Source organism: Leucoraja erinacea, chromosome 2, assembly GCF_028641065.1.
Source record: "Leucoraja erinacea ecotype New England chromosome 2, Leri_hhj_1, whole genome shotgun sequence".
NCBI classification, from domain to species: domain Eukaryota; kingdom Metazoa; phylum Chordata; class Chondrichthyes; order Rajiformes; family Rajidae; genus Leucoraja; species Leucoraja erinaceus.
In genome coordinates, this window is record NC_073378.1 from 120,916,411 (window position 1) to 120,942,831 (window position 26,421).

The following is a 26,421-nucleotide window of genomic DNA, read 5'->3' on the forward strand; positions in this document are numbered from 1 at the left end:
GAAGGTGTGGATAAAACAGTTGCAAAGACAGTTGCAATGAGATAGATTGGAAGACCAGGAATTCATCTTTAGCATATGAGAGAGTGCGATAGCTATGAGGAAGAAGCTGTTCCTGAGGCTGATTGGACATGCTTTCTTTCAAGCTTTTGTATCTCCTGCCAACTAAAAAGGGGAGAAGAGAGAACGACGGGAGTGTGAATGGTCCGTGATTATGTTGACTGCTTTCCCGAGGCCGCATGAAATATAGTTGATTGGGAAGGCTGGTTTCAATGATGGACTGGCCTGTGTTCACAATTCTCTGCGATCTATTGCGGTCCTGGGCAGAGCAGTTACCAAATCAAGCTGTGATGCATCCAGACATAATGCTTTCTGAAGGGTCTCAACGCCTAACGTCATCCATTCCTTCTCTCAAGAGAAGCTGCCTGTCCTGCTGAGTTACTCCAGTTTTGTTCTATCTTCAAAACCAGCATCTACAGTCTGCGATTTTCTATTGTGGATAGTATGCTTTCTGGGCAGTATCAGATGCAGTTATGAACACATCCCAAAACAAATGGTGATGGAATCCAGACATAGGAAACTGCAATTCATGAAGGGTCTCAATAAATTCTACACAGGGGTAGGACCTCCATTCCTTCTCTCAACCATAAGCTGCCCATGTGCCTGCTAGGGATGTATTCCAGGTCTCCAGCATACCTCATTGGAATGTATTCCTATCCCCTAATCTACCTTGTTAAAAATGTATTTCTGATCTCCCAATCTACCTTGTTGAGGCACTTACATTTAAATCTGCACTTTCTCTGTAGATATAACACTATATTCTGCCCTCTATGTCACTTCTTCCATTGCAGTAACCATTGTTCTCATGTATGGTTTAATTGTGCTCATGCATGGTGTGATGATTTGCCTTTAAAACTCTACCTTGGTACAGTTGACAGTAATAACAATGATTAAGGAAGGAGTTGAGGATGAATTTTTTTAGTCAGAGGGTGGTGAATCTGTGGAATTCTTTACCCAGAAAGTGGAGGAGGCAAAGTCAGTGGGTATGTTTAAGGCAGAGATAGATAGATTCTTGATTAGTACGGGTGTCAGAGGTTAAGGGTAGAAGGCAGGAGAATGGGATTAGGATGGAGAGATTGATCAGCCATGATTGAATGGCGGAGTAGACTTGATGGGCCGAATGGCCTAATTCTACTCCTATCACATGACCATATGATCTTATGAACCATTTGTTCTGTTATGTTACACCTGATAAGATTGTTACATTTTTTGTGATAATTCTCAAACTTCCTTCCCAGACCTATTAATCTCTTTATTTAATTGAGATGTTAGCTGATAAAGTTTACTGGTATGTTGCTATCATTTATATTTGACATTTCCTTCCAAGCTCCAAAAGGGAAGGTTTTTCCATTTGTCCCCACATTCCCAAAACTGGGAAGATGGTTAAGGTGGATAATGGATTCCTGGATGATTTAATACAACTACTCAACAGGCCTTTTATTACATTGATCTACAATATATTTAGAACACACAGACAAATCTATTCCTGGTTATAAAAACATAGAAATAAGGAACTGCAGGTTTACAAAGAAAGACACAAAGTGCTGGAGTAACTCATAGGGTCTGACAGCATCTCTGGAGAACATGGATAGGTGATGTTTCCAGGCAGGGCCCTTCTTCAGATTGATGCTGGTGTTTTTTTTTAGTTTCTTCATGTTTTTTTTCCCAGAGGAAAATATATATTTCCTAGAGACTCCAGGACCATCTTGCAGACCATAGAGGCAGGCAATGGACAATAGTTGGGAGGATGACAAGGTATGGTGGTCAGGCGGCTGATCTGCTTTTAATTGTTTTCTTTGGTATTAAACATCATCAATGCTGAGATTAACCAAGGAGACATTGAGATAAATCCTAGAGCATCAACCTGATGGCAAGAAGGTTAGATACCAAGTGCTGGAGTAACAAAGTGGGTCACGCCTGGAGAACATGGGTGTGTGACAATTCAGGTCGGGACCGAAAGAAGGTTATGTTTTACCAAGGTTGAGGATTAGCACATTGTCTGTAGAAAGCAGCTACTCAGTGAGATCAGGTGCCCTAGCCTCGAATGGACAAGCTAGGGTGGCAGCCAGCATTCTCTTTCAGTAGGTACACAAAAGTGCTGGAGAAACGCAGCGGGTGCAGCAGCATCTATGGAGCGAAGGAAATAGGCAACGTTTCGGGCCGAAACCCTTCTTCAGACTGATAGGGGGCGGTGGGGAGAAGGAAGGAAAAAGTAGGAGGAGGAGCCCGAGAGCTGAGGGATGGGAGGAGACAGCCCGAGGGCTGAGGAACGGGAGGAGACAGCAAGGGCTAACAAAATTGGGAGAATTCAATGTTCATGCCCGCAGGATGCAGGCTCCCCAAGCGGAATATGAGGTGCTGTTCCTCCAATTTCCGGTGTTGCTCACTCTGGCCATGGAGGAGACCCAGGACAGAGAGGTCGGACGGGGAATGGGAGGGGGAGTTGAAGTGCTGAGCCACCAGGAGGTCAGGTTGGTTCTTGCGGACCGAGCGGAGGTGTTTGGCGAAACGATCGCCCAGCCTCCGCTTAGTCTCTCTTTCAGTAACTCTGCACAGTAAATGCTCTGCAATGTTGGAACAACAAAGAACTAGAAGGTTAATCTAAAAAATTCAAAAGTCTGGAGTAGAATTAGGCCATTCGGCCTGTCGAGTCTGCTCCGCCATCCAATCATGGCTGATCTATCTCTCCCTCTCAACCTCAGCCGTCTCCCCATAACCCCTGACTCCCATACCATCTCCTTATCAGAGTCTTTACAATGCTTTCCTCTGATTCCTGGTTCAGGAACTCTTGGAAAATCTCTGACAGCCCCAGTCAAAAACGTCTCTTCAAGGTTTTCAATGTATCTTTCAACATGATCTCAATGGCGGCGTTGAAGCCTAGTGGCGGCGGGTTGACCTGCGGTCGATGGTTGATGAGAGCGTGGAGGACCACCTTGGGGGGGGGGCGAAGAATGGTGGACCCGACGTGGGGGGCAGCCGTGAGAAAGATGGGGGGAGAGAACAATGGACAATGGGGGGGGGGGGGGGGGGGGCCGGCATGGGGGAACTGTGGGGGGAAGGGGGGGGGGGGGGATGGGGGGAGACAACAAAATGGAGCAGCTGGTGTGCGTTGTAACTTTGTCAGCATGGAGGTGGCTGCAATTTGTATACATTGTGTATGCAAGCAAAGAATCTCACTGTGCCTCGTCACATGTGACAATAAAGTATTCCTATTCTTTTTCGTAGACTCACCAATGTCCTGGCTCTACACTTGTCTTCCTCTGAGAGTCACTGCAATCCCCTCAGCCCAACTAGTCCATGCCGACCAAGTTGGCATATTGGGCTTGTCCCATAAGCCTACATTTCACCCACATTCCTCTGCACCTTTCCTATCCATACACGTGTGTCCAAATATCTCCTCTTGCATAGTCTACGTAGCTCTGGCATGATTCCTCCATCAGGAACTCAAAGACATTATTTGCCTTTCAGAACATTTCCACTCGTTCAGGGCGAATGGTTGAGACATCTCTTAATACTTGAAGCCACTGATTCATCTGCCACCTCTTCATTTACTTCATACTGGTTCACTAAGTTATTTCTCCCTCAGAGAGCAACATTTCAAACGTGATGGTGATGCAGGCTCTCTTTAGTGTTGCTACTTACTAAGGCAAATCACAGTTTGTAATGGCAATGTCTGGTGCAACAGTAGATCAAAAGTCATACCACATGATATATAGAGCTCTAAAGAGTACACTTTATACCTGTATACACTATAATGGCTGTTAAGTTTTTAGTTGGATGATTCATCACAGCCACTGAGGAATAAGAGACCATAATGAAAATCTTTCTCTCCTGCATTTTGAGATCAGCTCGATGATGATGCAGACAATGTAACCTATAATGGAATCTCATTCAACTTTTTCAGGGGTGTTATTTGCCATTTCTGCAGGATGTCTCAGTGTGTTGCTGCTGCAACGTCAGAGGCTTCAGTTTGATTCTTCTCAATATGCTTTGAGCAATTCACAAAATTACTCCTTTCGTTTAAAAAACCCCCATTGTTCCCCAATTAGCTTTTGAATCTGTAGCACGTACAACGTGATGAATAATCTGGTGTCATGTTATTTATGAAGATGAATGAAAATCGGATCAATGTTAATGTGTCCCATTAAGGATAGTTTATTTAATCTCGACCAAATGTCGAATAGTGCTTTAAAAAGAAAATACTTGGAGATATCATTTGTGCACTAATCGTGGGGGAGGAATGGGGTTGGGTACTGGATGAGGAGGGCGTTAGTGGGGATTTTCCTCGGGTGATGTTTGCATGAAGCTAAAATCTTACTGAAATTCAACCTTTGGGGTCTTTAGACTTCAGAGATACAGCACGGAAACAGGCTCATTGACCCACCGAGCCCGTGCCGACCTGCGATCACCCTGCGCACTATCACTATCCTGCACACTAGGGGGCAATTTCCAATTTTACCGGAGCCAATTAACATGCAAACATGTACGTTTTTGGAAAACGGGAGGATCACGAAGCACCCGGAGAAACTCCATTCGGTCACAGGGAGAACGTACAAATTCCATACAGACGGCATCCGTAGTCAGGGTCGAACCTGGGTCCCTGGCGCCGTGAGGCAGCAACTCTACTGCTGCGCCACTAGCCACTGTCATTCAGTTACTATTATGTTTTATTATTCACAGAAGTGGCTGGCTCCCAGAGTCAGCCATTCTATTATTTCCATGGCTGGTCTATCAGCATCACATAGAAACCTTACGAGTATTGAAGTCAAGGTTAAAAGTTTCCAAATAATTGCTTGAAATGTCATATCCTTCAGATGCTCTTCCACTAATGAGAAATGATCCCCATCTGTCCCCAGATGCAGACTACATGAGCTGGTTAATTACATGATTATTGCGGATGGCGTTACCATACTGAAGATTACAAATGCTATTGCTCCTAACAGATTGTCCTGCAAAGACATCACTGTATAGTTAAAGTAATCTGTTCCTTTCTGCGCAAGAAGCAAATCGCTGCAGGAACTCAGCGGGTCAAGCAGAATATGTGGAGAGAAATAGACAGATGATGTTTCGGGTGGGAACCCTTCTTCAGACGCCATTTCCCTCCGCAGATGTTGCCGGGCCTGCTGAGTTCCTCCAGCAATTTGTTTTTTGCTCAAGATTCAATATCTGACTGTAGTCTCTTGTTCGCTAAGCTCTTTTCTAATGTTGATCATAGAATCATAGAGTCATAGAGCTATGCAGCACGGAAACAGGCCTTTCAGTCCACCTTTGGTTAACATTGGAAACCCAGTAATACCCTGTCCAAGTCTAGTCCTTTCTTTCCAAAACAGCCTGTATTCGAACCACTGCTCTGATGTTGGACTGTCTCACGATCGAGAGTGACAGTGTCAGCAAATCTTGCTTTTCTACGTAGAGATGCTCAAATGTATATGTTCTAATATTCTGGTTACTCCTATAGCACTAGGTAGAGAAAAACATAGACATAAAAATCTCTCTGCTATTTTGGATTTTGCAAGCGTTTTATTTCCAGTACTGTAATGACGATTACATGTATACCCCAAATCAGATATCTAGGTGAGGCCGCATTTGGAGTATTGTGTTCCATTTTGGTTACCCTGCTATGGGAAAGATGTATTGTATTGTATATCTTTATTGTCATTTCCTGAGTATTCACATACCCAGAGGAAACAAAAAAATGTTGCTCAACCAGTGTCCATTCAGTGTGCATTAAAAATAAATAGAAATAAAAATACATGTATCATGAACAAATTTAACACTCTACTAAACATTCAACTTTAACACTCTACTAAACATTCAACAGGTGTTCCGATCGGCAGCGGCACAACAGTGCCTCTGCTGCAGTGTGTCCAGGTTGGTGGTTGGTGCACGATACTTGGCAGGGGGCAAAGTCCATTTAGCAGTCTTATAGCCTGTGGGAAGAAGCTGAGGAGCATCCTGCTGGTTTTGCAGCTAATGCTCCTGTACCTCTTCCCAGATGGCAGGATGGAGAAAATGTCATGCGATGGGTGGTAGGGGTCTTTGATGATGGAGATGGCTCTGCTGATACATCTCTTCCTGTATATAACGTGTCATTACGTTAGAAAAAAGTGCAGAGAAAATGTACATGGATTTGTCAGGACTCAAATGCCTGAACTATAGAGAGAGGTCTTATTCCTTGGTGTGCAGAAGGCTGAGGAGTGACCTTACAGAAGAGTATAAAATAGTGAGGGGAAAAGATAGGGTGAATGCACAGATTTTCTCTCATCAGAGTAGGGGAATCAAAAATCAAAAGACATAGCTTCAAGGTGAGCGGGGCAAAATTTAACAGGAACCTGAAGGGTATTTTTTTCACTCAGAGGGTGATAGGTATATGGAACGAGCTGCCAGAGATGGTAGTTGAGGCAGATACAAAAACAGTTGGATAGTTATGTGGATTTAGAGAGATAAAGGCCAAATGTGGGCAAATGGGATTATCTTAGATGGGGCATCTTGGTCAGCATGGACGAAGGGCCTGCTTCTGTGCTCATATTTTCATAAATCATAGGAGCAGAATTAGGCCATTCAGCCCATCAAGTCTACTCAGCCATTCAATCATGGCTGATCTATCTTTCTCTCTCAATCACCTTCTCCCCATAACCCCAACACCCTTACTAATCACCCTTAAATCTGACAAATAAATTTGATTGATTTGATTTTGACTTTGACTTTAATATATCCGCCTTAAAAATACCCAATAACTTGGCCTCCAAATCCATCTGTGCCAATGAATTCCACAGATTCATCAGCTTCTCACGAAATAAATTCCTCCTCATCTCCTTTCTAAAGGTACATCCTTTCATTCTGAGGCTATGCCCTCTGATCCTAATCTCTCCACTTGTGGAAACATCCTCTCCACGTCCACTCAATCCAGGCCTTTCACTATTCACTAAGTTTCAATGAGGTTGAAACCCATTCCTTCTCTCCAGAGATGCTGCCTCACCCGCTGAGTTACTCCAGCGTTTTGTGTCTATCTTTACCTGCTCCAATACTGATGCACTGTAGTCGGCATGTATATAACTGCTGGATGTAATGCAGATTTTGCCAAGGTTACTCTGCCACCATCTACCTCACCTGCTGACTTGCCACCTGAAAAGTGCAATAACGCAACAAACGCTTCTTGTTGCGCCTCGGTACATGTGACAATAAACTGAACTAAACTCTGTCACAGCATCCGCAGTTCTTTCCCACAAGGCTCATTTTCCCCGTGGCCTTGACACTTTTTCTCTCTCTCATGCCTTTTAACTCCCTCTTTTTCGACTCCCACTGGTAATTCTACCCTAGCTAATTAATTTGGGAGGAAACAGGAGAATCGACGGAAATCACAGTCACCAGGATAACGTTAATTTCATGCACACAGCACCGGAGGATAGGATCGAACCTGAGACATTGGAGCAGTGTGTAACCAAATGCTGTACCACTGAGTCACCTCATACCAATCTTCTTTATTGCTTCAATGGAAGAGAAAATACCAATGGCTCTGGGTCTTTGAATTAAAAGTAAAATATTGCAGTTGCTGGAAAACCGAAGTGAATCAGAAAATGTTGGATATACTCAGCAGGTCAGGCAGCATGATTTTTTATGATTAATGGAAAGATACACCATGGAAACATGTCCTTCGGCCCATGCTGGTCATCGATCGCCCATTCACACTGTTTCTCTTATCCCACATTTTGCATTCACTCCCTGCACATTTGAGGCAATTCGAACCCGCACGTTTTTGGGATGTGGGAGGAAACTGGAGCACCTGAAGGAAACCTGCACTGTCACAGGGAGAACGTGCAAACTCCACACAGAGAGCACCAGCACCCGAGGTTAGGATTGACCCTGGGTCTCTGGCACTGTGAGGCATGTGTGGAAAGTGAAACAGAGGTAACATTTCAGATCAATGATCCTTTCTTAAATGTGAGTTTTAGTTAAGCAGGTTTTAGTTGCAGATGACAAGAGACAAGAAAAGATAATTATGTAAAACAGTGCAGTACAAGTGAATAAATGCAAAAAGCATTTGTTCGCACTGTGGGAAAGATGGTGGAAATGAGTAATCAAGAAAAGGAGCAACCTCTTAAGGGCAGGTGGGGATAAGCAAGAAATATTGGCTTTCCCAGCAACTCCATAGCAATCCTCACGTCCAAATGAAATAATAGCCAACCATGTCCTTTCCCCTTCCATTCCTGACATCCCCCTCTCTCCTACTCCACTCAGCCTCACCAATGTACATTTAGCAGAGAGGCAAAATAACTTGAGTGGGGAGATTACTATCTGCTTTGCGCCACTATTAAAGATTTTTTTTTTTCCCCATTGAGAATAGGGAAGATTCAAACAATAGGACATGACTTCAGAATTAAGGTACAGAAGTTTAGGGGTAACATGAGGGGGAACTTCTTTACTCAGAGAGTGATAGCGGTGTGGAATGAGCTTCCAGTGGAAGTGGTGGAGGCAGGTTTGTTGGTATCATTTAAAAATAAATTGGATAGGCATATGGATGAGAAGGGAATGGAGGGTTATGGTATGAGTGCAGGCAGGTGGGACTAAGGGAAAAAAAGTTGTTCAGCACGGACTTGTACGGCCGAGATGGCCTGTTTCCGTGCTGTAATTGTTATATGGTTATATGGTTATGTATTTCCTATGTTGCCAAAGTTCCATAAACTGGAGCATCCTGAAATGGTGAAAAACTTTGCACATTTGCAATTTTTAAAATTATTTTCGGGTACTGCTTCAAAGGAAGACCACTAGAGGGACCATTGTGAGAATTTATTTGTGATCTCCAAACCTTGTCCAAGTAAAGACTAGCCGGAGTTTCAAAACAGCTTAAATGCTGTAAATTCCACATAGTTTGCTTAACGGTGACTACACGATTAAATAAATTAAAGTGAAGGTGAACATCTGCCTTTGTCTTGTTTTTCAAATGACAAATAGGAGCAGGAAGGCACTATATTTCCCCTTGAGCCTGCTACACCTTTAACTATAATGGCTAACCATGGCAATGGAGAGGCACATTGGTTGAGATGCTGCTTCACCGCTCTTCCACAGTTAAACCCTGACTTCCTGTGTGTGCAGAGTTTGCACGTTCTGGCTGTGACCGCCTGGATTTCCTCTCGATACCTTTGTGCCCTTGGAAATCTCAAAGATGCGTGGGCTTATTGTTCACGGCAAACTACTTACAGTGGTGGAATATGGGAGTATTTGTAAGGAATATGGGGAGAAATGAATCAGGTGCTGGATGGTCAGAGTCATATCGTCACACAGCGTAAAAGCAGGTCCTCCACCACAACTTGCCCAGAACCAACCAGCACGTCACATTTACACTAGTCCCCCCTGCCTGTGTTTGGCCTGTATCCTTCAAAATCTGATCCATGTACCTGTCCAAATGTTTATAAACATTGTGATAGTACCCGCCTCAACTACCTCTTCCGGCAGCTTGTTCCATATACCTACCACCTTTGATGTGAAAATGTTGCCCCTCAGGTTCCCATTACATCTTTCCCTTCTCACCTTAAACCTACGTCATCTGGTTCTTGATTGTCCTACTCTGGGTGAAAGCACCACCAGCTGCACCATGATGATGCCCAGAGTTCTGTACAAACTCAGCAAGACCTCTTTACTTTTGCACCTGAGGCCCTTCCCATGAAACCGAACCTTCCAGTGGTTCAATCGTGCTTTATTGCCACGCGTGGACTGCAGTGAAATTCATTTTGCATCGATCACACAAACACGAGTCACCATATTTTGACGTCATTTACAAAATGTCCAAAGTCCAGTCCGTGCGCTTGAAGAACTGGAGCGGCTCCCGATTCGGGTAAGCCCAGGCTGCTGCAGGGCCTTCTCCGTTGCCCTCGACCGGCTCAGCCCGTGAACCGATGTCCCTCTCCTCGTCCGATCGTTGTCGTGTCCCAGGGGATGGGGGCCTCCTGAAGCCGACCCTGCAGTCTCAGGCAATATCCTGGTCTCTCATTCCTACTGGTCCACCCCTCTCGTCCGTCATCACCAGCGACACCTTCCTCCTCGACTCTCCTGTCTTCGGGGCCGGGTTCGGTGGGTTCTGAGCTTCTCCCCTGCAGGCCGCAGGCCACTGGATCTTTCCTCACGGTGGTGAGCCATGTCTGCCGCCACACGTGGCTGCAGGGGGCTCGGCGGATCTTCCTTCGTCCAGTTCTGTGGCGTTTCCCGGGAGGCTTCTGCTGCCACGCAGTGCATCCTGGGAGCCTTCCATTTACCACTTGCCTTGCTGACTGCTTGCTGTATCTGTGCTATATTGTTCTGAATTCACGTACATGAATACTGACGTCAGAGACTTCTTTTCAGAGGAATGCAGAACTCTGGGGCACAGGTTGGGAGGGGAGAAATTTAAATGAGATCTGAGAGTCAGAATGGAATGGAATACTTATTGACACGTGTGACAAGGCACAGTGAGATTCTTTGCTTGCACAACCAGGATATACAAATAGCAGCCACCTACAGTGCTGACAATGTTACACAGTACGCCGGCTCCTCCTTTGTCTCCCACCCCCCATCCCACAGCGGTTCCCACACGCCGGGTCCGCCATTGTTCTACCCCTGCCCCTTCATGGCAGTTTTAGTTAAAATAAAATAAAACTGCAGATGCTAGATATCTAAAACAAAAGCAGAAATTGCTGGAAATACACAAAAGGTAACTCAGTGCTGGAGTAACTCAGCGAGTCAGGCAGCATCTCTCGTGTACATGGATAGGTGACGTTTCGGGACGAGACCCTTCTTCAGAGACCAGAGATGCTGCCTGACCTGCTGAGTTCCTCTAGCACTTTGTGTATTAGCCAGCATCCGCAGTTCTTTCTGTCTAAATGCTGGAAATACCTAGCTGGTTATGCCACATCTATGCAAAGTGAAATAGAGTTAGGACTTCATCTGCTGAAGGTCTATGACCTGAAACATTGACTCTGTCTCCTTTCCCACAAATGTGACCTGATCTGCTGAGTATTTTCAGTATGTTCTGTTTTGTTTGAGGGGTAAGTTTTTCATACAGAGGGTGGTGGTATTACGAAACAAACTGCCTGAGGATGTGGTGGAGGCAGATATGATTTGAAGAGACATTTGGACAGATACTTGGTTAGCAAAGGCAGAGTGAAGTATGGGCAAATGCGATTTCTGTAGAAAGACATTATGGTTCGCATGGACAAGATGGGCTGAGTGGACACAAAATGCTGGAGTAACTCAGTGGGTCAGGCAGCATCTCTGGAGAAAAGGAATAGCTGGTGTGTTGGGTCGAGACCCTTCTTCAGACTGAGAGTCAGGGGAGAGGGAAACTAGAAATGTGTAAAGATACATAGAACAAATTAATGAAAGGTATGAAAAGGACAAATCAAAGCCGAGGAAAGGTGGAGCCGCCCACAATGGTCCATTGTTGGCTGTGGAAAAGGTGATAACGAGCGCTACAAATAATGAAACTGAGCAGGACTACAGCAGTTCCTTCCTACACACATGGGCTGAAAGGAGTTTGTTTTTGTGGTTATACAATTCTCTGATTTTATGATTCTACTATTGTATCACAGTTTTATCACTGCCTGCTTTACAAAACTAGGGATCTTAATCTTTAATACTGGTATATATCGGAGTGGTTGGCAAACAATCATCCCCCGTTATATCCTAGGCAATGATACTGCCTGTCATTCAGATCAGGGAGTGTGGGTGGATCTGTGGAGACTGCATTTTGTAGCAAAAACATCAGCAGAATTACTTTAGTTTAGAGATGCAGCGTGGAAACAGACCCTTCGCCCACTGAGTCCAACAATCACCCCGTACACTAACACTATCCTACACACGCTAGGGCCAATTTACAATTTTACCAATGCCAATTTACCTACAAACCTTACCTCTGTAGAGTGTGGGAGGAAAGCAGAGCACCCGGAGAAAACCCACGTGGTCACGGGGAGAACGTACATGCTCCATACAGATAGCACCCGTATTCAGGATCAAACTCAGGTCTCTGGCACTGTAAGGTAACAATTCTACCTCTGCGCCATTGTGCCGTCCCAAATTATTGGAAGCAAGATCAAATTGTCTGCATCCTCTCATACCCCACGCAGCTGGTGACATGTTAGTAGAAAAGATTATTGTAAACACTAAATTAAAATCTACACACGCCAAAGTAGAAACTCCCTGGGAGCTGTGTGCAATGACGGAAAGTCATTTTAGAACATTTTGTTGATTACTTTCAATGCAATCCAAAATATGGTGCTTTTGAATGGTGTTCTCAAATGCCTCACTATACATTTGTTTTTTAAAGCACGGTAAACGTGCTTTAAATGTCTCTACACCAAGACATAAACAGTAAAAAGAAAACGGACATAGCCAAAGTGAGCTGCGGGGTCTGTATCTGTGGTGTATGCCTCTATGGGTTTGCACTTTGTGAAGACATTTTTTGAGTCATTCAATGTTCGACATTCAATAGAAAGGAAATTTATGTTTTTTTTAAAAGGACAGAGAACAACCGCAACCTTCATTTGTGTGTTATCTTGCCTGCTGCAAGCCATCTCCAGACCCTTCACCGAAATATTACCAAACAAACTTTACACTAAGGTAGACAAAAGTGCTGGAGAAACTCAGCATCTATGGAGCGAAGGAAATAGGCAACGTTTCGGGCCAAAACCCTTCTTCAGACTCCAACGTTTTGGGCCAAAACCCTTCTTCAGACGAAACGTCGCCTATTTCCTTTGCTCCATAGATGCTGCCGCATCCGCTGAGTTTCTCCAGCACTTTTGTCTACCTTCGATTTTCCAACATCTGCAGTTCCTTCTTAAACTTTACACTGAGTTAAACTAGGAATATTTGGACAGATTACCAAAAGCTTGGTTGTGACGAGGGAGAATTTAAGGAGTGCATCGAAAAGATTAAGTGGTCAATTGTTGAGCTTAGAGCTTTGGCAACTTAAGCCATGGCCACCAAAGGCAAAGTGATTTGATTTGGAAATAATTCAAGAGCCAGAACCAGACAAATGCAAATGTGATGGGAGGATCGTAGAGCTGGAGGGACTGCAGAGATAGGAGGGGCAAGATTAATGCAGGGCAGGTTAAAAACAAAGGATGTTTCAAAATTGAAGGACTGAACCAATTAGATCAACACTATCCTACAAGCAAGGGATAATTTACAAATTTTGCTGCAGCCAACTAGCCTACAAACCTGCACGTCTTTGGAGTGTAGAAGGAAACCGGAGCACCCGGGGAAAACCCTCGCGGTCACGGGGAGAACTTACAAACTCCGTACAGACAGGGTGGAAACCTGGTCTCTGGCACTGTAATGCCCCTGTCCCACTGAACGGAAACCTGAACGGAAACCTCTGGAGACTTTGCGCCTCACCCAAGGTTTCCGTCCGGTTCCCGGAGGTTGCAGGTGGTTGCCGGAAGTTGCAGGTAGTGGAAGCAGGTAGGGAGACTGACAAAAACCTCTGGGAACCGCACGGAAACCTTGGGTGGGGCGCACAGTCTCCAGAGGTTTCCGTTCAGGTTTCCTAAGTGGGACAGGGGCATTACTCCTTTACTCTGTCAAGCCATTCTGCCAAGTCAACACGAGGTATGGCAGCACCAAGCCACAAACAAATATGTCAGGTGACCCGAGAGCCAATGCTCTGTAGGACCTCCTAATCTGTAACTGATTGCAGACAAACACTGACAGCAGCAGGCAGCCAGTCTTGCAAGCTGGAGCCGCAGCAGTGACTGATAATTGAGTGCATGGCAGTCCCAATTCACAACACGCTGAGATGTATTAGTCAACAACAGCCTTTACGTTTTATGACTGTGCTATAAAATCCTCTCTGTTATTTTCCAACAACTGGATTGATTTTTTGCTGAATGGTAATTAAACATTCATTCTTGACAGAGTTTTACCGTAGAGTTTAAACTGTCAGCGTTATGCTTTGTATATATGTTGCATTCTTAATCTTAACTTTCTTTCATGTTAAAACCTATGATCTCAGTTGCACACATCTGTTTGCTCCATAGGAATACCGGGGTCTGAGATGGAACCTTAAACTGGAGCTCTGCTGGTTTTCTTGGGTGGATGTAAATTATCCCATGACTACATTGCAGGAGTATTTACCCTATGGCCGATCCAAGATTTATCGCTCAACATCAAAAAATAGACAAAATATTGTTGCACGTATGAGTTTATCATTCCCGAATTGGCAGGCATATGCTCCACATTACAAGATCCATTGGTCTTCGTTACCTGCAAAGTACTTTGGGATCAAGAATGAATGTTTAATTACCATTCAGCAAAAAATCAATCCTGATATAACCATATAACCATATAACAATTACAGCATGGAAACAGGCCATCTCGACACTTCTAGTCCGTGCCGAACACATAATCTCCCCTAGTCCCATATACCTGCGCTCAGACCATAACCTTCCATTCCCTTCCCGTCCACATAACTATCCAATTTATTTTTAAATGATAAAAACGAACCTGCCTCCACCACCTTCACTGGAAGCTCATTCCACACAGCTACCACTCTCTGAGTAAAGAAGTTCCCCCTCATGTTACCCCTAAACTTCAGTCCCTTAATTCTCAAGTCATGTCCCCTTGTTTGAATCTTCCCTACTCGCAGTGGGAAAAGCTTTTCCACGTCAACTCTGTCTATCCCTCTCATCATTTAAAATCAAGTCCCCCCTTAACCTTCTGCGCTCCAAAGAATAAAGACCTAACTTGTTCAACCTTTCTCTGTAACTTAGTTGCTGAAACCCAGGCAACATTCTAGTAAATCTCCTCTGTACTCTCTCTATTTTGTTGACATCCTTCCTATAATTAGGCGACAAAAATTGTACACCATACTCCAGAATTGGCCTCACCAATGCCTTGTACAATTTTAACATTACATCCCAACTTCTATACTCAATGTCATATAAATGAAAGATGCTATAGAAGTGGAAGATTATATATAAATGAAAGAGAGACACCAGGAACTGCAGATGTTGGAATCTTGATCCAAAACACAAAGTGCTGGAGGAACTCAGCAGGTCAGGCAGCATTTGTGGAGAGAATGATCAGGCGATGTTTATGGGGACCCTTCTTCGGTCCGTTCCCTTAACAGGTGCTGCCTAATCCTCTGAGTTCCACCAGTTTAGGAAACAATTCAGCAGATAGGCGGCATCTCTGGAGATGCTGCTGGAGATCCTCCAGCGCTGTGTTCTACCCAAGATTCCAGTGCCTGCAGTTCCTTGTGTCGTGAGTTCCTCCAGCTCTTTGCGTTTTGCTCATTTAAATGAAAGACGTCCATTTTTTCCTTTCTAACTGAAAAGGCAAATTCACTCTCCAAATTCTCAATGGGGTGTCAAAGGGGTTTACATATGAATATCTCCATTCAAAAAGAATCAGGTGAAACGTCTTGATGAAACACTCTAAAACGCAATCTTGTACATTGTGAATGGAGCCCAGAGTGATGATTCAAAAATCAAACCATGCCAGCTGGATTTAAGTAGAGAAACTTCAGTTTGCCTGCTCTCAAATGCACTGCTTTGTTTGTAAAATAAGTGAATCTGAGATCACCGTGGGCTTAGTGGGCCGAAGGGCCTACTTCCACACTGTATCTCTAAACTAAACTAATGTACATGGCGATTGCTGGTCGGCGCGGACTGGGTCAAAGAGCCTGCTTTCGTGCTGTATCTCGAAACTCAACTAAACTGGTTTATAGGGTGGCATGGACCCGACATGCTGTTTCTCTAAAGTAAAATGTAAGGCAACGAGTGGGCGAATGCCACTGTTGGAATTGTTCCAGTAGGGACAAGCATGAACTTGACGGGCTGAAAGGCCTCCTGCACTGTGATCTCACTTTCCAGAGCAAAGGAGCAGAGCGCAATGGTGAAATCAAATGGGAATCTGTATCGTAAGGAAAGTAGGAGGGGACAGTGAAGTAAAAAGGGGAGAGAAAAATCAGGATTTATTTGAAGGCAGTTCCCTGAAGGCAGTCGTGCACATCAATGTGCCTGATGAGAGTGCTGTGGAAATCCAGGAGGTCAGCATTGTGAGAGCAGTGCAGTCAGTGCACAGCTGGCTAGCAATCTCAGCTGATATATGCAGAGGGAAATTAAAGAGAGAAATGTTCCCGTACCATATGCAGCAATACATTTAACTGCTGAAAAGTCACAAAATAATTTGGAGGTGAAATTAGCTCCAGGGTGAAGTGCAAACCAGCAATAGACAATTTGCCATCTGGGTTACACACCCCCTACCTTATCTACGTTATCCTTGAGAAGCTGAAACAGTGTAACTCTCGGGCAAGTTTCACACCACAATGTATTTGCGTCATTCTATGCAAGATAAGAGGCTTTCATTAAAGCTGGCACTTTAATGATATAATATAGTTTATTTTGGTTTATTATTGTCACATATACCGAGGTATAGTCATAAACTCATAGCGTCATACAGTGTGGAAACAGGCTCTTCGGCCCAACATGCCCACACCGACCATGTCCCATCCACACTAGTCCCACTTGCCTGTGTTTGGCCTATAGAAACATAGAAACATAGAAACATAGAAATTAGGTGCAGGAGTAGGCCATTCGGCCCTTCGAGCCTGCACCGCCATTCAATATGATCATGGCTGATCATCCAACTCAGTATCCCGTACCTGCCCTCTCCATACCCTCTGATCCCCTTAGCCACAAGGGCCACATCTAACTCCCTCTTAAATATAGCCAATGAACTGGCCTCGACTACCCTCTGCGGCAGAGAGTTCCAGAGATTCACCTCTCTGTGTGAAAAAAGTTCTTCTCTTCTCGGTTTTAAAGGATTTCCCCCTTATCCTTAAGCTGTGACCCCTTGTCCTGGACTTCCCCAACATCAGGAGCAATCTTCCTGCATCTAGCCTGTCCAACCCCTTAAGACCTCTTAAGACCCCTTATAACCCTCTAGACCTGTCCTATCCATGTACTCAAATGTTGCGATAGACCCTCACCCAACCAGCTCTGGCATCTCATTCTATACACCTACCACCCTTTGCATAAAAATGTTACCCGTCAGATTCCAATAATGTACAGTGAAAAGCTTAGGCTTGCATGCTATCCAGTTAAAGAAGACGGTGCATGATTACAATCAAGCTGTCAACAGTGCACAGATAAAGGTAAAGGAAGAAGGGTACAATGTTTAATGCAAAGATGTAACAATGAAGTCCGATAAAGCCCGATTAAAGAAAGTTCAAAGGCCTCCTATGAGGTAAGTGGGAGGTCAGGACCACACTCTATCTGCTGAGAGAACCGTTCAATTGCCTATGTATATATAAAATAAGAAATGAACTGTTGGAGGGACTCAGCGGGTTAGGCATCATCTGTGGAGGAAATAGACAGAGGTCTTGATCTAAAATGTTGACCATTCCTTTTCCTCCACAGATGCTGCCTGACCTGCTGAGTTCCTCAAAGAGTTTTTATTGCACCATCTGCAGTCTCTTGTGTCTCGGTCTTAATATAATAAAAAACTTTCTATGGAAGGCTGTGTGCTGAAAATGTAACCTTGCCAAAATTGACAATTCTGCACTTTTAGGACAGAGAGGCAGAATGACAACTGGTTCTGAGCAGAAGCCATGCGATAACACTCTAATAGCAGGAATAAAACTGTTTAAAATCATTATGTAACTTAGTAACTACATGAGGTAAAAACAGTATGTGATCTCTCTCCAAACTCTTTGCTAAGGGCTCAGAAACATAAAGTAGTTATTACACATTATTGCTCACAAAGTGTATGAGGTCTTTACCCAAGTCATTTTATCATAAATTTATAGGAACAAATGTTGATTTAAGTCCTGTTTATACATGTGGTCAAAGGGTTAAGCAGACTGGATAGTTTCACAGGCTTTACATTACATTTTTTATTACCACTGAAAACAATTCTTGGTGGTGTTGTGATTCTAGTTAGACTGATGCAGTTACTAGATCCAGAAATGGCCAGACTATATCAATAGCAAAGGAATATAGGCAAATGCTGTCTGATACCTGCACACTTAATGCCCAAACTATTTTAGAACGAGGTAAACATGAGGCACAATCAGCCACGTGGAAGCATGATTTTCTGGAGGGTTTAATCTGCTTTGCTGAAAATTAGTAGAAACAATGAATTGCAGTTGGCAGTTTACAAAAGAAGACTCAGGATGCTGGAGTAGCTCAGTGGGTTCAGCAGCATCTAAGGAGAACATGGAGAGGCAATGTTTTGGGCCGGGGCCCTGCAGGGAAAATTATATTGGCCTGGGCTGCTATTCTTCAAATAACATCTATTCCTTAACACGGCAGTCAATTTTTTACCTTGACTATGAACACGAGTCATAATATGTAACTGAGCCAGCATCAACAGAGACCCACAACACCCTGGCCACATACTCATTTCATCCCTGCCGTCGGGTAGAAGATATAGGAGCTTGAAAACTGTAACGTCCACATTCAGGAACAGCTTGTGTAGGGAAGAACTGGTTTAAATCGAAGGTTGACACAAAATGCTGGGGTAACTCAGCTGGACAGGCAGCATCTCTGGATAGAAGGAATGGGTGTCGTTTCGGGTCGAGACCCTTCTTCCCTACAGCCATTAGCCTATTAAACACGACAACCTCCAAATAACCTCTGAACGACATTGACGGGGGTATTAGTTCTGTCTTTTTGCCCTATCATTGTCTTCACCCATTCCTTCTCTCCAGAGATGCTGCCTGTCCCGCTGAGTTACTCCAGCATTTTGTGTCTATTTTATATCCACACACACACATATATAAATATACACACATCTAACTTTTTTTCATTTATTATCGTGTTCACGATTATTTATATCGTTTACTATGTTTACCTATTCTGTTTTGCTGCTACAAGTAAGAATTTTGTTTTGGACATATGACAGTAATGACAATAAAGTCTGAAGAAGTGTCTCGACCTGAAACGTCACCCATTCCTTCTCTCTAGAGATGCTGCCTGTCCCGTTGAGTTACTCCGGCATTTTGTGTCTATCTTCGACTTAAACCAGCATCTGCAGTTCTTTCCTACATCTGGCATTAAAGCCATTTTGACTCTTCCCGTTGATAGTACGATCCGATATAGACTTTTTTTTCAGGGCTCCTGGAGGGAAACTTCTCCCAACCGAGTTGCGGGGTCGAAGGAGCTACATGAGATATGGCCTACATCACTTATGAGTGGCGGCTTGGAGGATTGGCGATGTGCGAAAGATTGGGGGGGGTCTGCGAGCGCAGTCAGTCTCTACCCCATGACAGACCCGGAGTGCGTCCTACCACCCGTTTTTATAGCCACAGGGGATAAGGCCATCGCCAGCCTGTGGCGTTCTTTGTGCTGCATCTTGGTGACACCAGGGGGTTGGGAAGTTACTCAGTCAGGAGATTGACCAGGCCTTCCATGGAGCTATGTGATGGAGCTGTATGTCTAAAAATGCTGTCAGTCTGGGGTCTATCCTCCCCTCTAGGACTATGGCTGCAGTGACTCCAACATTTGGACCCCCAGGATGTCCCAAATGACAATTAAATGGTGAGTTTGTTATTGACTTCATGTCTTCACCCATTCCTTCTCTCCCCCAGCACACCGGCAGCAAAGAAGATCCAGCATGCTTTGTGACCACCAAATCCACATAGATCATCTATAAATCTTACTGCAGAAGTTGAAGGAGCAGAGCCGCCTCAGAAAGTACAGCCGGCTTTGTCCCTTCTTATGCAGTGCCTCAGAGCTCCTGGACCAGTCCAGTTTACTGTCTAGGTAATTTCCAAGGTACTCTTTGGAACACTGCATATTTCCTAAAGTCCACCACTAACTCCTTAGTCTATCCCATGGGATAGTAAAACTTTAAACTGTGCTCTTCAAACTCTCCTGATCCTTCTGCACCCTTTACAATAGCCACTTCATCTACCTGCACATCTTTGGAGGAAAACCTATGTTACTCTTATATTGTATTTTTGCCACGTTCTGATTAATTCCATTGTACCCCCTTCTCCCCCTCAAACTCTACCACTCACTTACACCCCCAGGGCACTTTGCTGACAAGATACACTTTTTGGGGATTAGGAGGAAACTGGCGCTCCAGGGGAAACACATGAGGTCAGAGGGAGAATGTGCAAACTCTATGCAGACATCAGAGCTTTATTTACCCAGGAGGGCTCTGTCGTAGGATACATGTCCACCCGCCCTCTAAAGTTATCAGTGGAAACCTACCAGGATTGGCGATGTGCAAAGATTGGGGGCTATCGGTGTGGAAGGGAGTCAGTCTACCATGACAGAAGGGGGAGGAGTCATACAGTTTTTATAGCCACAGGGGATAAGGATCTCCTGTGGCGTTCTGTGCTGCATCTTGGTGGAACCAGTCTGTTGCTGAAGATCTCATCCCGGTTCAGCACATAGAAACATGGAGGGGGTGAGCCCATCATTGTCTAAAATTCCCCTCAAGTCTGCAGAGATTCGGTATCCAGAGAGGATCCAGGATTGAACATCTACAGTGACTCCAACGCCAGAGCCCCAGGACTGGTTGCATCATGGCCTGGCGAGTTGGCAATTCTGAACGAAGATGACTGCAAAAAGTGAACACTGCCCAGTACATCATGGGTCCCGACCACCCCACCCACCATCGAAGGGATTCACAGCAGTCACTGCCTCAAAAAGGCAGCCAGCAACATCAGAGACCCACACACACATTTCACTCCTGCCATCGGGAAGAAGATATAGGAACCTGAAAACTGTCACGTCCATGGTTCTTCCCAGCAGCCATCAGGCTATTAAACACTATAACCTCCAAATAAGCTCTGAACTACATTGACTTGGGGTCATTGGTTTAAATATATATATATTTGTATATATTGAACCTCTTTTCTTTTATTATATTGTTTACAGAATACTATGTTTACATATTCTGTTGTGCTGCTGCAAATAAGAATTGCATTCTGACTGGGACATCTCTATACCTATAAAAGTCTGATCTTGTGTGTGTGTGTGCCTGTCTGTCCGTCCGTCTGTATTCATTGTATCTTCCTCAAAATGCTACACGCTAACGTTTACATTTTCACAGATTATTAATCACATTATCCTTGTCGACAAAATAAACTGCTTCACCACATTTCATAAGTTATAACATTTAAAAAATAGCTAAAACCAAGTTTTTAAATGGCAAAAGTCTGTCCACCCGCTTGGAGTGACGTCACAAAGAGGGGGTGGGCGGCCACTAAGGGAGAGTGGGCGGCCAGCAGCTTCCAGTGACGTCAGGGGGAAGGCCACATTTAAATTAACGCTCTGCTTTTTCCGACCCGGGCTCCATCAAGGAGGCATCGAGACCGCGGCGGTGTGACCTCGCGACGATGGGGCCACCGGGGAGGTGAGGAGGGAGAGTGGGGGGATTGAGGGAGAGGAGGCGGTAGGGAGGGTAGTTACCACGTCTACACTCCCTCTCTTGCCCCCTCCCTCTCTATCCTCCCTCCCCCTCTCTACCCCCTCCCTATCTACCCTCACTCCCACCCTCTTGCATTGGGGGAACGGGTGAGTGGTGGAATAAGGTGTTGGGGGAGCAGACCCAACCGGTATGCACTTGGTCTAGTATGACAATAAAACTCTTGAATCTCGACGAGTCTAGGCATCACCTGCCCCTTTCGAGAGGGGGAGAGCTGCACCTGTGTCGAGAGGGGGAGAGCTGCACTGTGATTGCCTGTTCTCACACAGGTTACAATGCAAACAGATTCATTTTAAAGTTCCATTTTGTTTGATAAATAGGGTCACTTCCGTGATGCCACATTAGTTTTAATGGCCTGATATTTGCTTGTGCTAATTACAACGGCTATGCTTCACACACACACATGATTAGCAATGTTTACCCTCAAAGACTGACCCTTCTGATACATATGTCCGTATCATTGCACCAATGTGTTATTGTTAACTGCACTTGAGAAATCAGTTTGTTTTTTTTAAAGCACTAACTTTTCAGCAGAGGCTGAAAGTTGCATTTGTTTGTGAGGTTGCTGCAAAAGCAATGTAGGTTAAAATGCGCTCAGGGCCCAACACCTCCCAATTAGTTTGCATCACTTCTCCCCCCGCCCACCAGCCTGTGTGGATGAAGGTTACCTGAGATCAGCCAACTGAACTTGGTGTGCAATTTCCCAACGTCTGCCAGGCAAATTCTCACCTGTGGTAAATGAGGACATTTATTCCTGCCAGGCATTTGACAAGGTTTTCCACTGGGCACTGGCTGGATGTTAAAGAGAGCTTGAAGAGCGGCTTGTGCAGTCTGGGCTTTTGCCAGCTTCTTGCTGCGTCCCATGCCTTCAAACGTTCTCCCATCAATCCTCGCCGCCATCACAAAGCTCTTGACGCGCTTCTCCACCGTCTCTGAGAGGCAGACGTACCTCAGGCCTGGCCGCAGCTCGTTGAGCCTCTCCACGGGGTTCTTCCCGCCGCCTGCTGCTGCTGCTGCTGCTGCTCCTGCGGCGGTGGCGGGCGGCGCCTTGCGGCGGTTCTGCTTGGCCGGCGCCATTAAACCCAGCGTGCGGCGGAGTAAGCGTCCGCGCCGCCAGCCGCCACACAGCAGCTCCTCCTCATCGTCGTCGGCCGGCCTGCAACAAGGTAGGTCGTCGCCCTGCCCCGACGGCTCAAACTCTTTGAACAGTGTGTTGGGGAAGTCAGCCTGGTCGGACGTGAAGTCTGCACTGGGGTTGACGCAGTTGCCCATGGCGAAGTGGGCCTGGGAGGCGTTGGGGAACTGTACGAAGGACTGCAGGGCCATCTCGGCCGCCCTCATCTTTGCTTTCTTCTTGGTCGGCCCCGTGCCCTCGAAGAGGAAGCCGTTGACTTCGACCGCGATGGCGAAAATGGGCGCATGTACAGGCCCGGTCTGCGACACCACCTTGTACTGTAATCCCGGCTTCAGCTCATTCAGCTGCACTAGGGCGTTCTTTGGCATCACCGACCATGACAACTTCTTGCATTTCAGCTGCACCTTCGGGTGCATGTGCTCAGTGTTCCCTTCCTCCAGCGGCCTTTTCCTTTTCAATCCAGACACTCCGCTTCTGGACACATCTGAGCAGCGAAAGACTTGCCGGTCACTTGAGGCTCGGGTGTGATCTTCCAACGACAAGTTACCCACGTTGCGATTCTCCTTCACCTCCACGCTACTGGTACCTGTTACAAAGAAACCACAAGAAGATGGTACAGTTAGTGTGTGACCAACACCCATATTTCAGCCACCTTATTACTAAACAGTGTAAACCTAGAAGTTATCGCCTTTATCCTGTGGATGCCTTGATTGTAATCATGTATTGTAATAAAAGTGCAGATGTAATCAAACTGTGGATGGCTTGATTGTAATCATTTGATAAGGTCCCACAAAGGAGATTAGTGGGCAAAATTAGGGCACATGGTATTGGGGGTAGATTGCTGACATGGGTAGAAAATTGGTTGGCAGACAGGAAACAAAGAGTAGGGATTAACGGGTCCCTTTCAGAATGGCAGGCAGTGACTAGTGGGGTACCGCAAGGCTCGATGCTGGAACCGCAGCTATTTACAATATGCATCAATTATTTAGATGAAGGGAGTTAAAGTAACATTAGGAAATTTGCAGATGACACAAAGCTGGGTCGCAGTGTGAACTGTGAGGAGGATGCTATGAGAATGCAGGGTGACTTGGACAGGTTGGGTGAGTGGGCAGATGTAGTTTAATGTGGATAAATGAGAGGTTATACACTTTGGTAGCAAAACCATGAAGGCAGATTATTATCTAAATGGTGTCACATTGGGAAAAAGGAAAGTACAACGGGATCTGGGGGTCTTTGTTCATCAGTCAATGAAAGTAAGCATGCAGGTACAGCAGGCAGTGAAGAAAGCAAATGGCATGTTGGCCTTCACAACAAGAGGAGTTGAGGAGTAGGGCCCAAGGGAGACCACACCTTGTGTGCAGTTTTGGTCCCCTAATTTGAGGAAGGACATTCTTGCTATTGAGGGCAACATAGGTTTACAAGGTTAATTGTATACTCTGAAGTTTAGAAGGATAAGAGGGGATCTTATTGAAACATATAAGACTATTAAGGGTTTGGACACGCTAGAGGCAGCAAACATGTTCCCGATGTTGGGGGAATCCAGAACCAGGGGCTACAGTTTAAGAATTAGGGGTAAGCCATTTAGAACGGGGACGAGAAAACACTTTTTCACATATTTCACATATGTTCGGAACTACTATCTACGTTATTGGGGACCCGTGGACTATTTTTGATTGGACTTTACTGGCTTTACCTTGTTATTACCTGATCATGTATCTGTACACTGCAAAAGGCTCAATTGTAATCATGTATTGTGTTTCCGCAGGCTGGTTCGCACGCAACAAAATCTTTTCACTGTACCTTGGTACATGTAACAATAAACTAAACTGAAGCTGATGTGCTTTGAATAAGGCAAATAACATGCAAGAAGACTTACACCTATATATCGTTTTTCACAGGACTACAATCAGTAAAATTGACATTTTGAAGTCAGTGATGGAGGTAGGTTAAGGCTTGCAACAATTTTGTTCCAACTTCATAGAACAGCTGGACATTAAGCCACATTCTCCTGAAAATTCAGGGTTAAGTGGATGATTTATGAATGTCATGGTGGCACAGCCCATAGAGCTGCTGCCTCACAATGCCAGTGAGCTTTGATCCTGACCTCAGGTGCTGTCTGTGAGGAGTTTTCACATTCTCCCTGTGATCATGTGGGTTTCCTCCGGGTGCTCCGGTCTCCTCCCACAAGCCGAAGACAGGCGCGTTTTGCAGGTTAATTGGCCTCTGTATTGTACTCGTGTGGAGAGTGGCTGCGAAAGTACCATAGAACCAGTGTGAAGGGTGATCGATGGCTGTCGAAGCCTCCTGAGCTGAAGGGCCAGCTTCCATGCTGTATCTATAAACTAAACTATGATCACACATGGGCTAAACATCCCCATGGAATAAGGGGCAAGAATAATTCCTTGCACAATCTCTTTACTCCCTCGGACAGTCCAACAGGCTACTTCACCAATTTGGGGGGGTGGGGGGGGGGATTCCCTATATCTGTGGCTTCCAGGCTGTTCTACACCAACAGAATATCTTTAATTTTTACAATTAGCCCTATCCTTATCAACAAAGAATTAGCTTCTGAAGAGTGATTCACTGGACAAGAGAGTAACTTTTCTCAGTAATTTGTAATGTGCTTACTCTGTGCCTGGTCCAATCCTATCCCTGTTCAGTTTACTTTAGAGATACAGCATGAAAACAGACCCTTCAGCCAAATGACCGCAGACCAACAGCTCACACTAGTTTTAGGTTTTCCCAATTTTGCACTCACTCCGCACACAATAGGGGTAATTTACTGAGGCCAACTAACCTACAAACTTGCACATCTTTGGGATGTGGAGGGAAACCAGAGCATCCGGAGGAAACCCACTTGGTCACAGAGAGAATGTGAGAACTCCACATAGACAGCATCCATGGTCAGGATCGAACCCGGGACTCTGGTGCTGTGAGGCAACAATCCTATTGTCAGCTGCACCACAGTGCTGCCAATGTTCTGAATCTTTGCGTTTTTTGGAGAAAATAATGACATCATGAAGATTGTTTGTTGTGGTGGGTTAGATGCCTGCATTACTATAAACTGGGACTGTTACAACATTGGATGTGCAGTAAATTGGATCAAAGACTGGACTGCTGTCACAGCAGTTAGGATGAAAGTCTTCAAATGCAATGTACTGCAGAAAGCTCATGTAAAAACGGAAAATGCTGGAGAACCCCAGCTGATGAGGCAGCATGTGTGGAGACCGAAACAGTTAATGTTTTGGGTCTGTGACTTTCCATCTAAGTCAGACAGGATATAAATCTTGAAATACGAGAAACTACAGAAGCCGGAATCTTGAGCCAAACGCAAAGTGCTGGAGAAACTCAGTGGGTCAGGCAGCATCTGGGGTGAGAATGGACAGGTGACGTTTTGGGTTGGGACCCTTTTTCAGACTCGATATTCTCCCTGTGTTGGATGGAAGAGCGCCCTGTGAGCCATCTTCGGTTCTATGGATGTCCATGATATACAAAGTTTAATTTTATGTGCTTTGGTAGTGAATTGGTAATCCTACACAAAATTGGCACCGACTTGCAAAAGGAGCATCTATTAATTTATCCTTTTTCTTCAGAGAAGCTGCCTGGCCCGCTGAGTTACTCCAGCACTTTGTGTCTACCTTCGGTATACGCAGCATTTGCAGTTCCTTTCTACATGTATCTATTCAGTCAAATTCAGTTCAACATTGCAGTTGATGGGGTAGGAGCACACAATGTTTGAGCCGATGACCAGGGGTAATAAAACATGGAAACAGGATCGTTACATGATGCTTCGTGTCAAGAACCTTCCTCAGACTGAG

At 45.1% G+C, this 26,421-nt stretch overlaps 1 protein-coding gene across 1 annotated transcript in view; it reads right to left on the reverse strand.

Annotated features, from left to right (window-relative positions):
* The window catches only part of adarb2 (adenosine deaminase RNA specific B2 (inactive)), a 321,765-nt gene that overhangs the window by 272,064 nt on the left and 23,280 nt on the right, over positions 1-26,421 (reverse strand). The window contains exon 3 of the mRNA XM_055649994.1: positions 22,198-23,189. Within this exon, the coding sequence (XP_055505969.1) occupies positions 22,198-23,189 (992 nt within the window). The remainder of the gene's footprint in view (positions 1-22,197; positions 23,190-26,421) is intronic.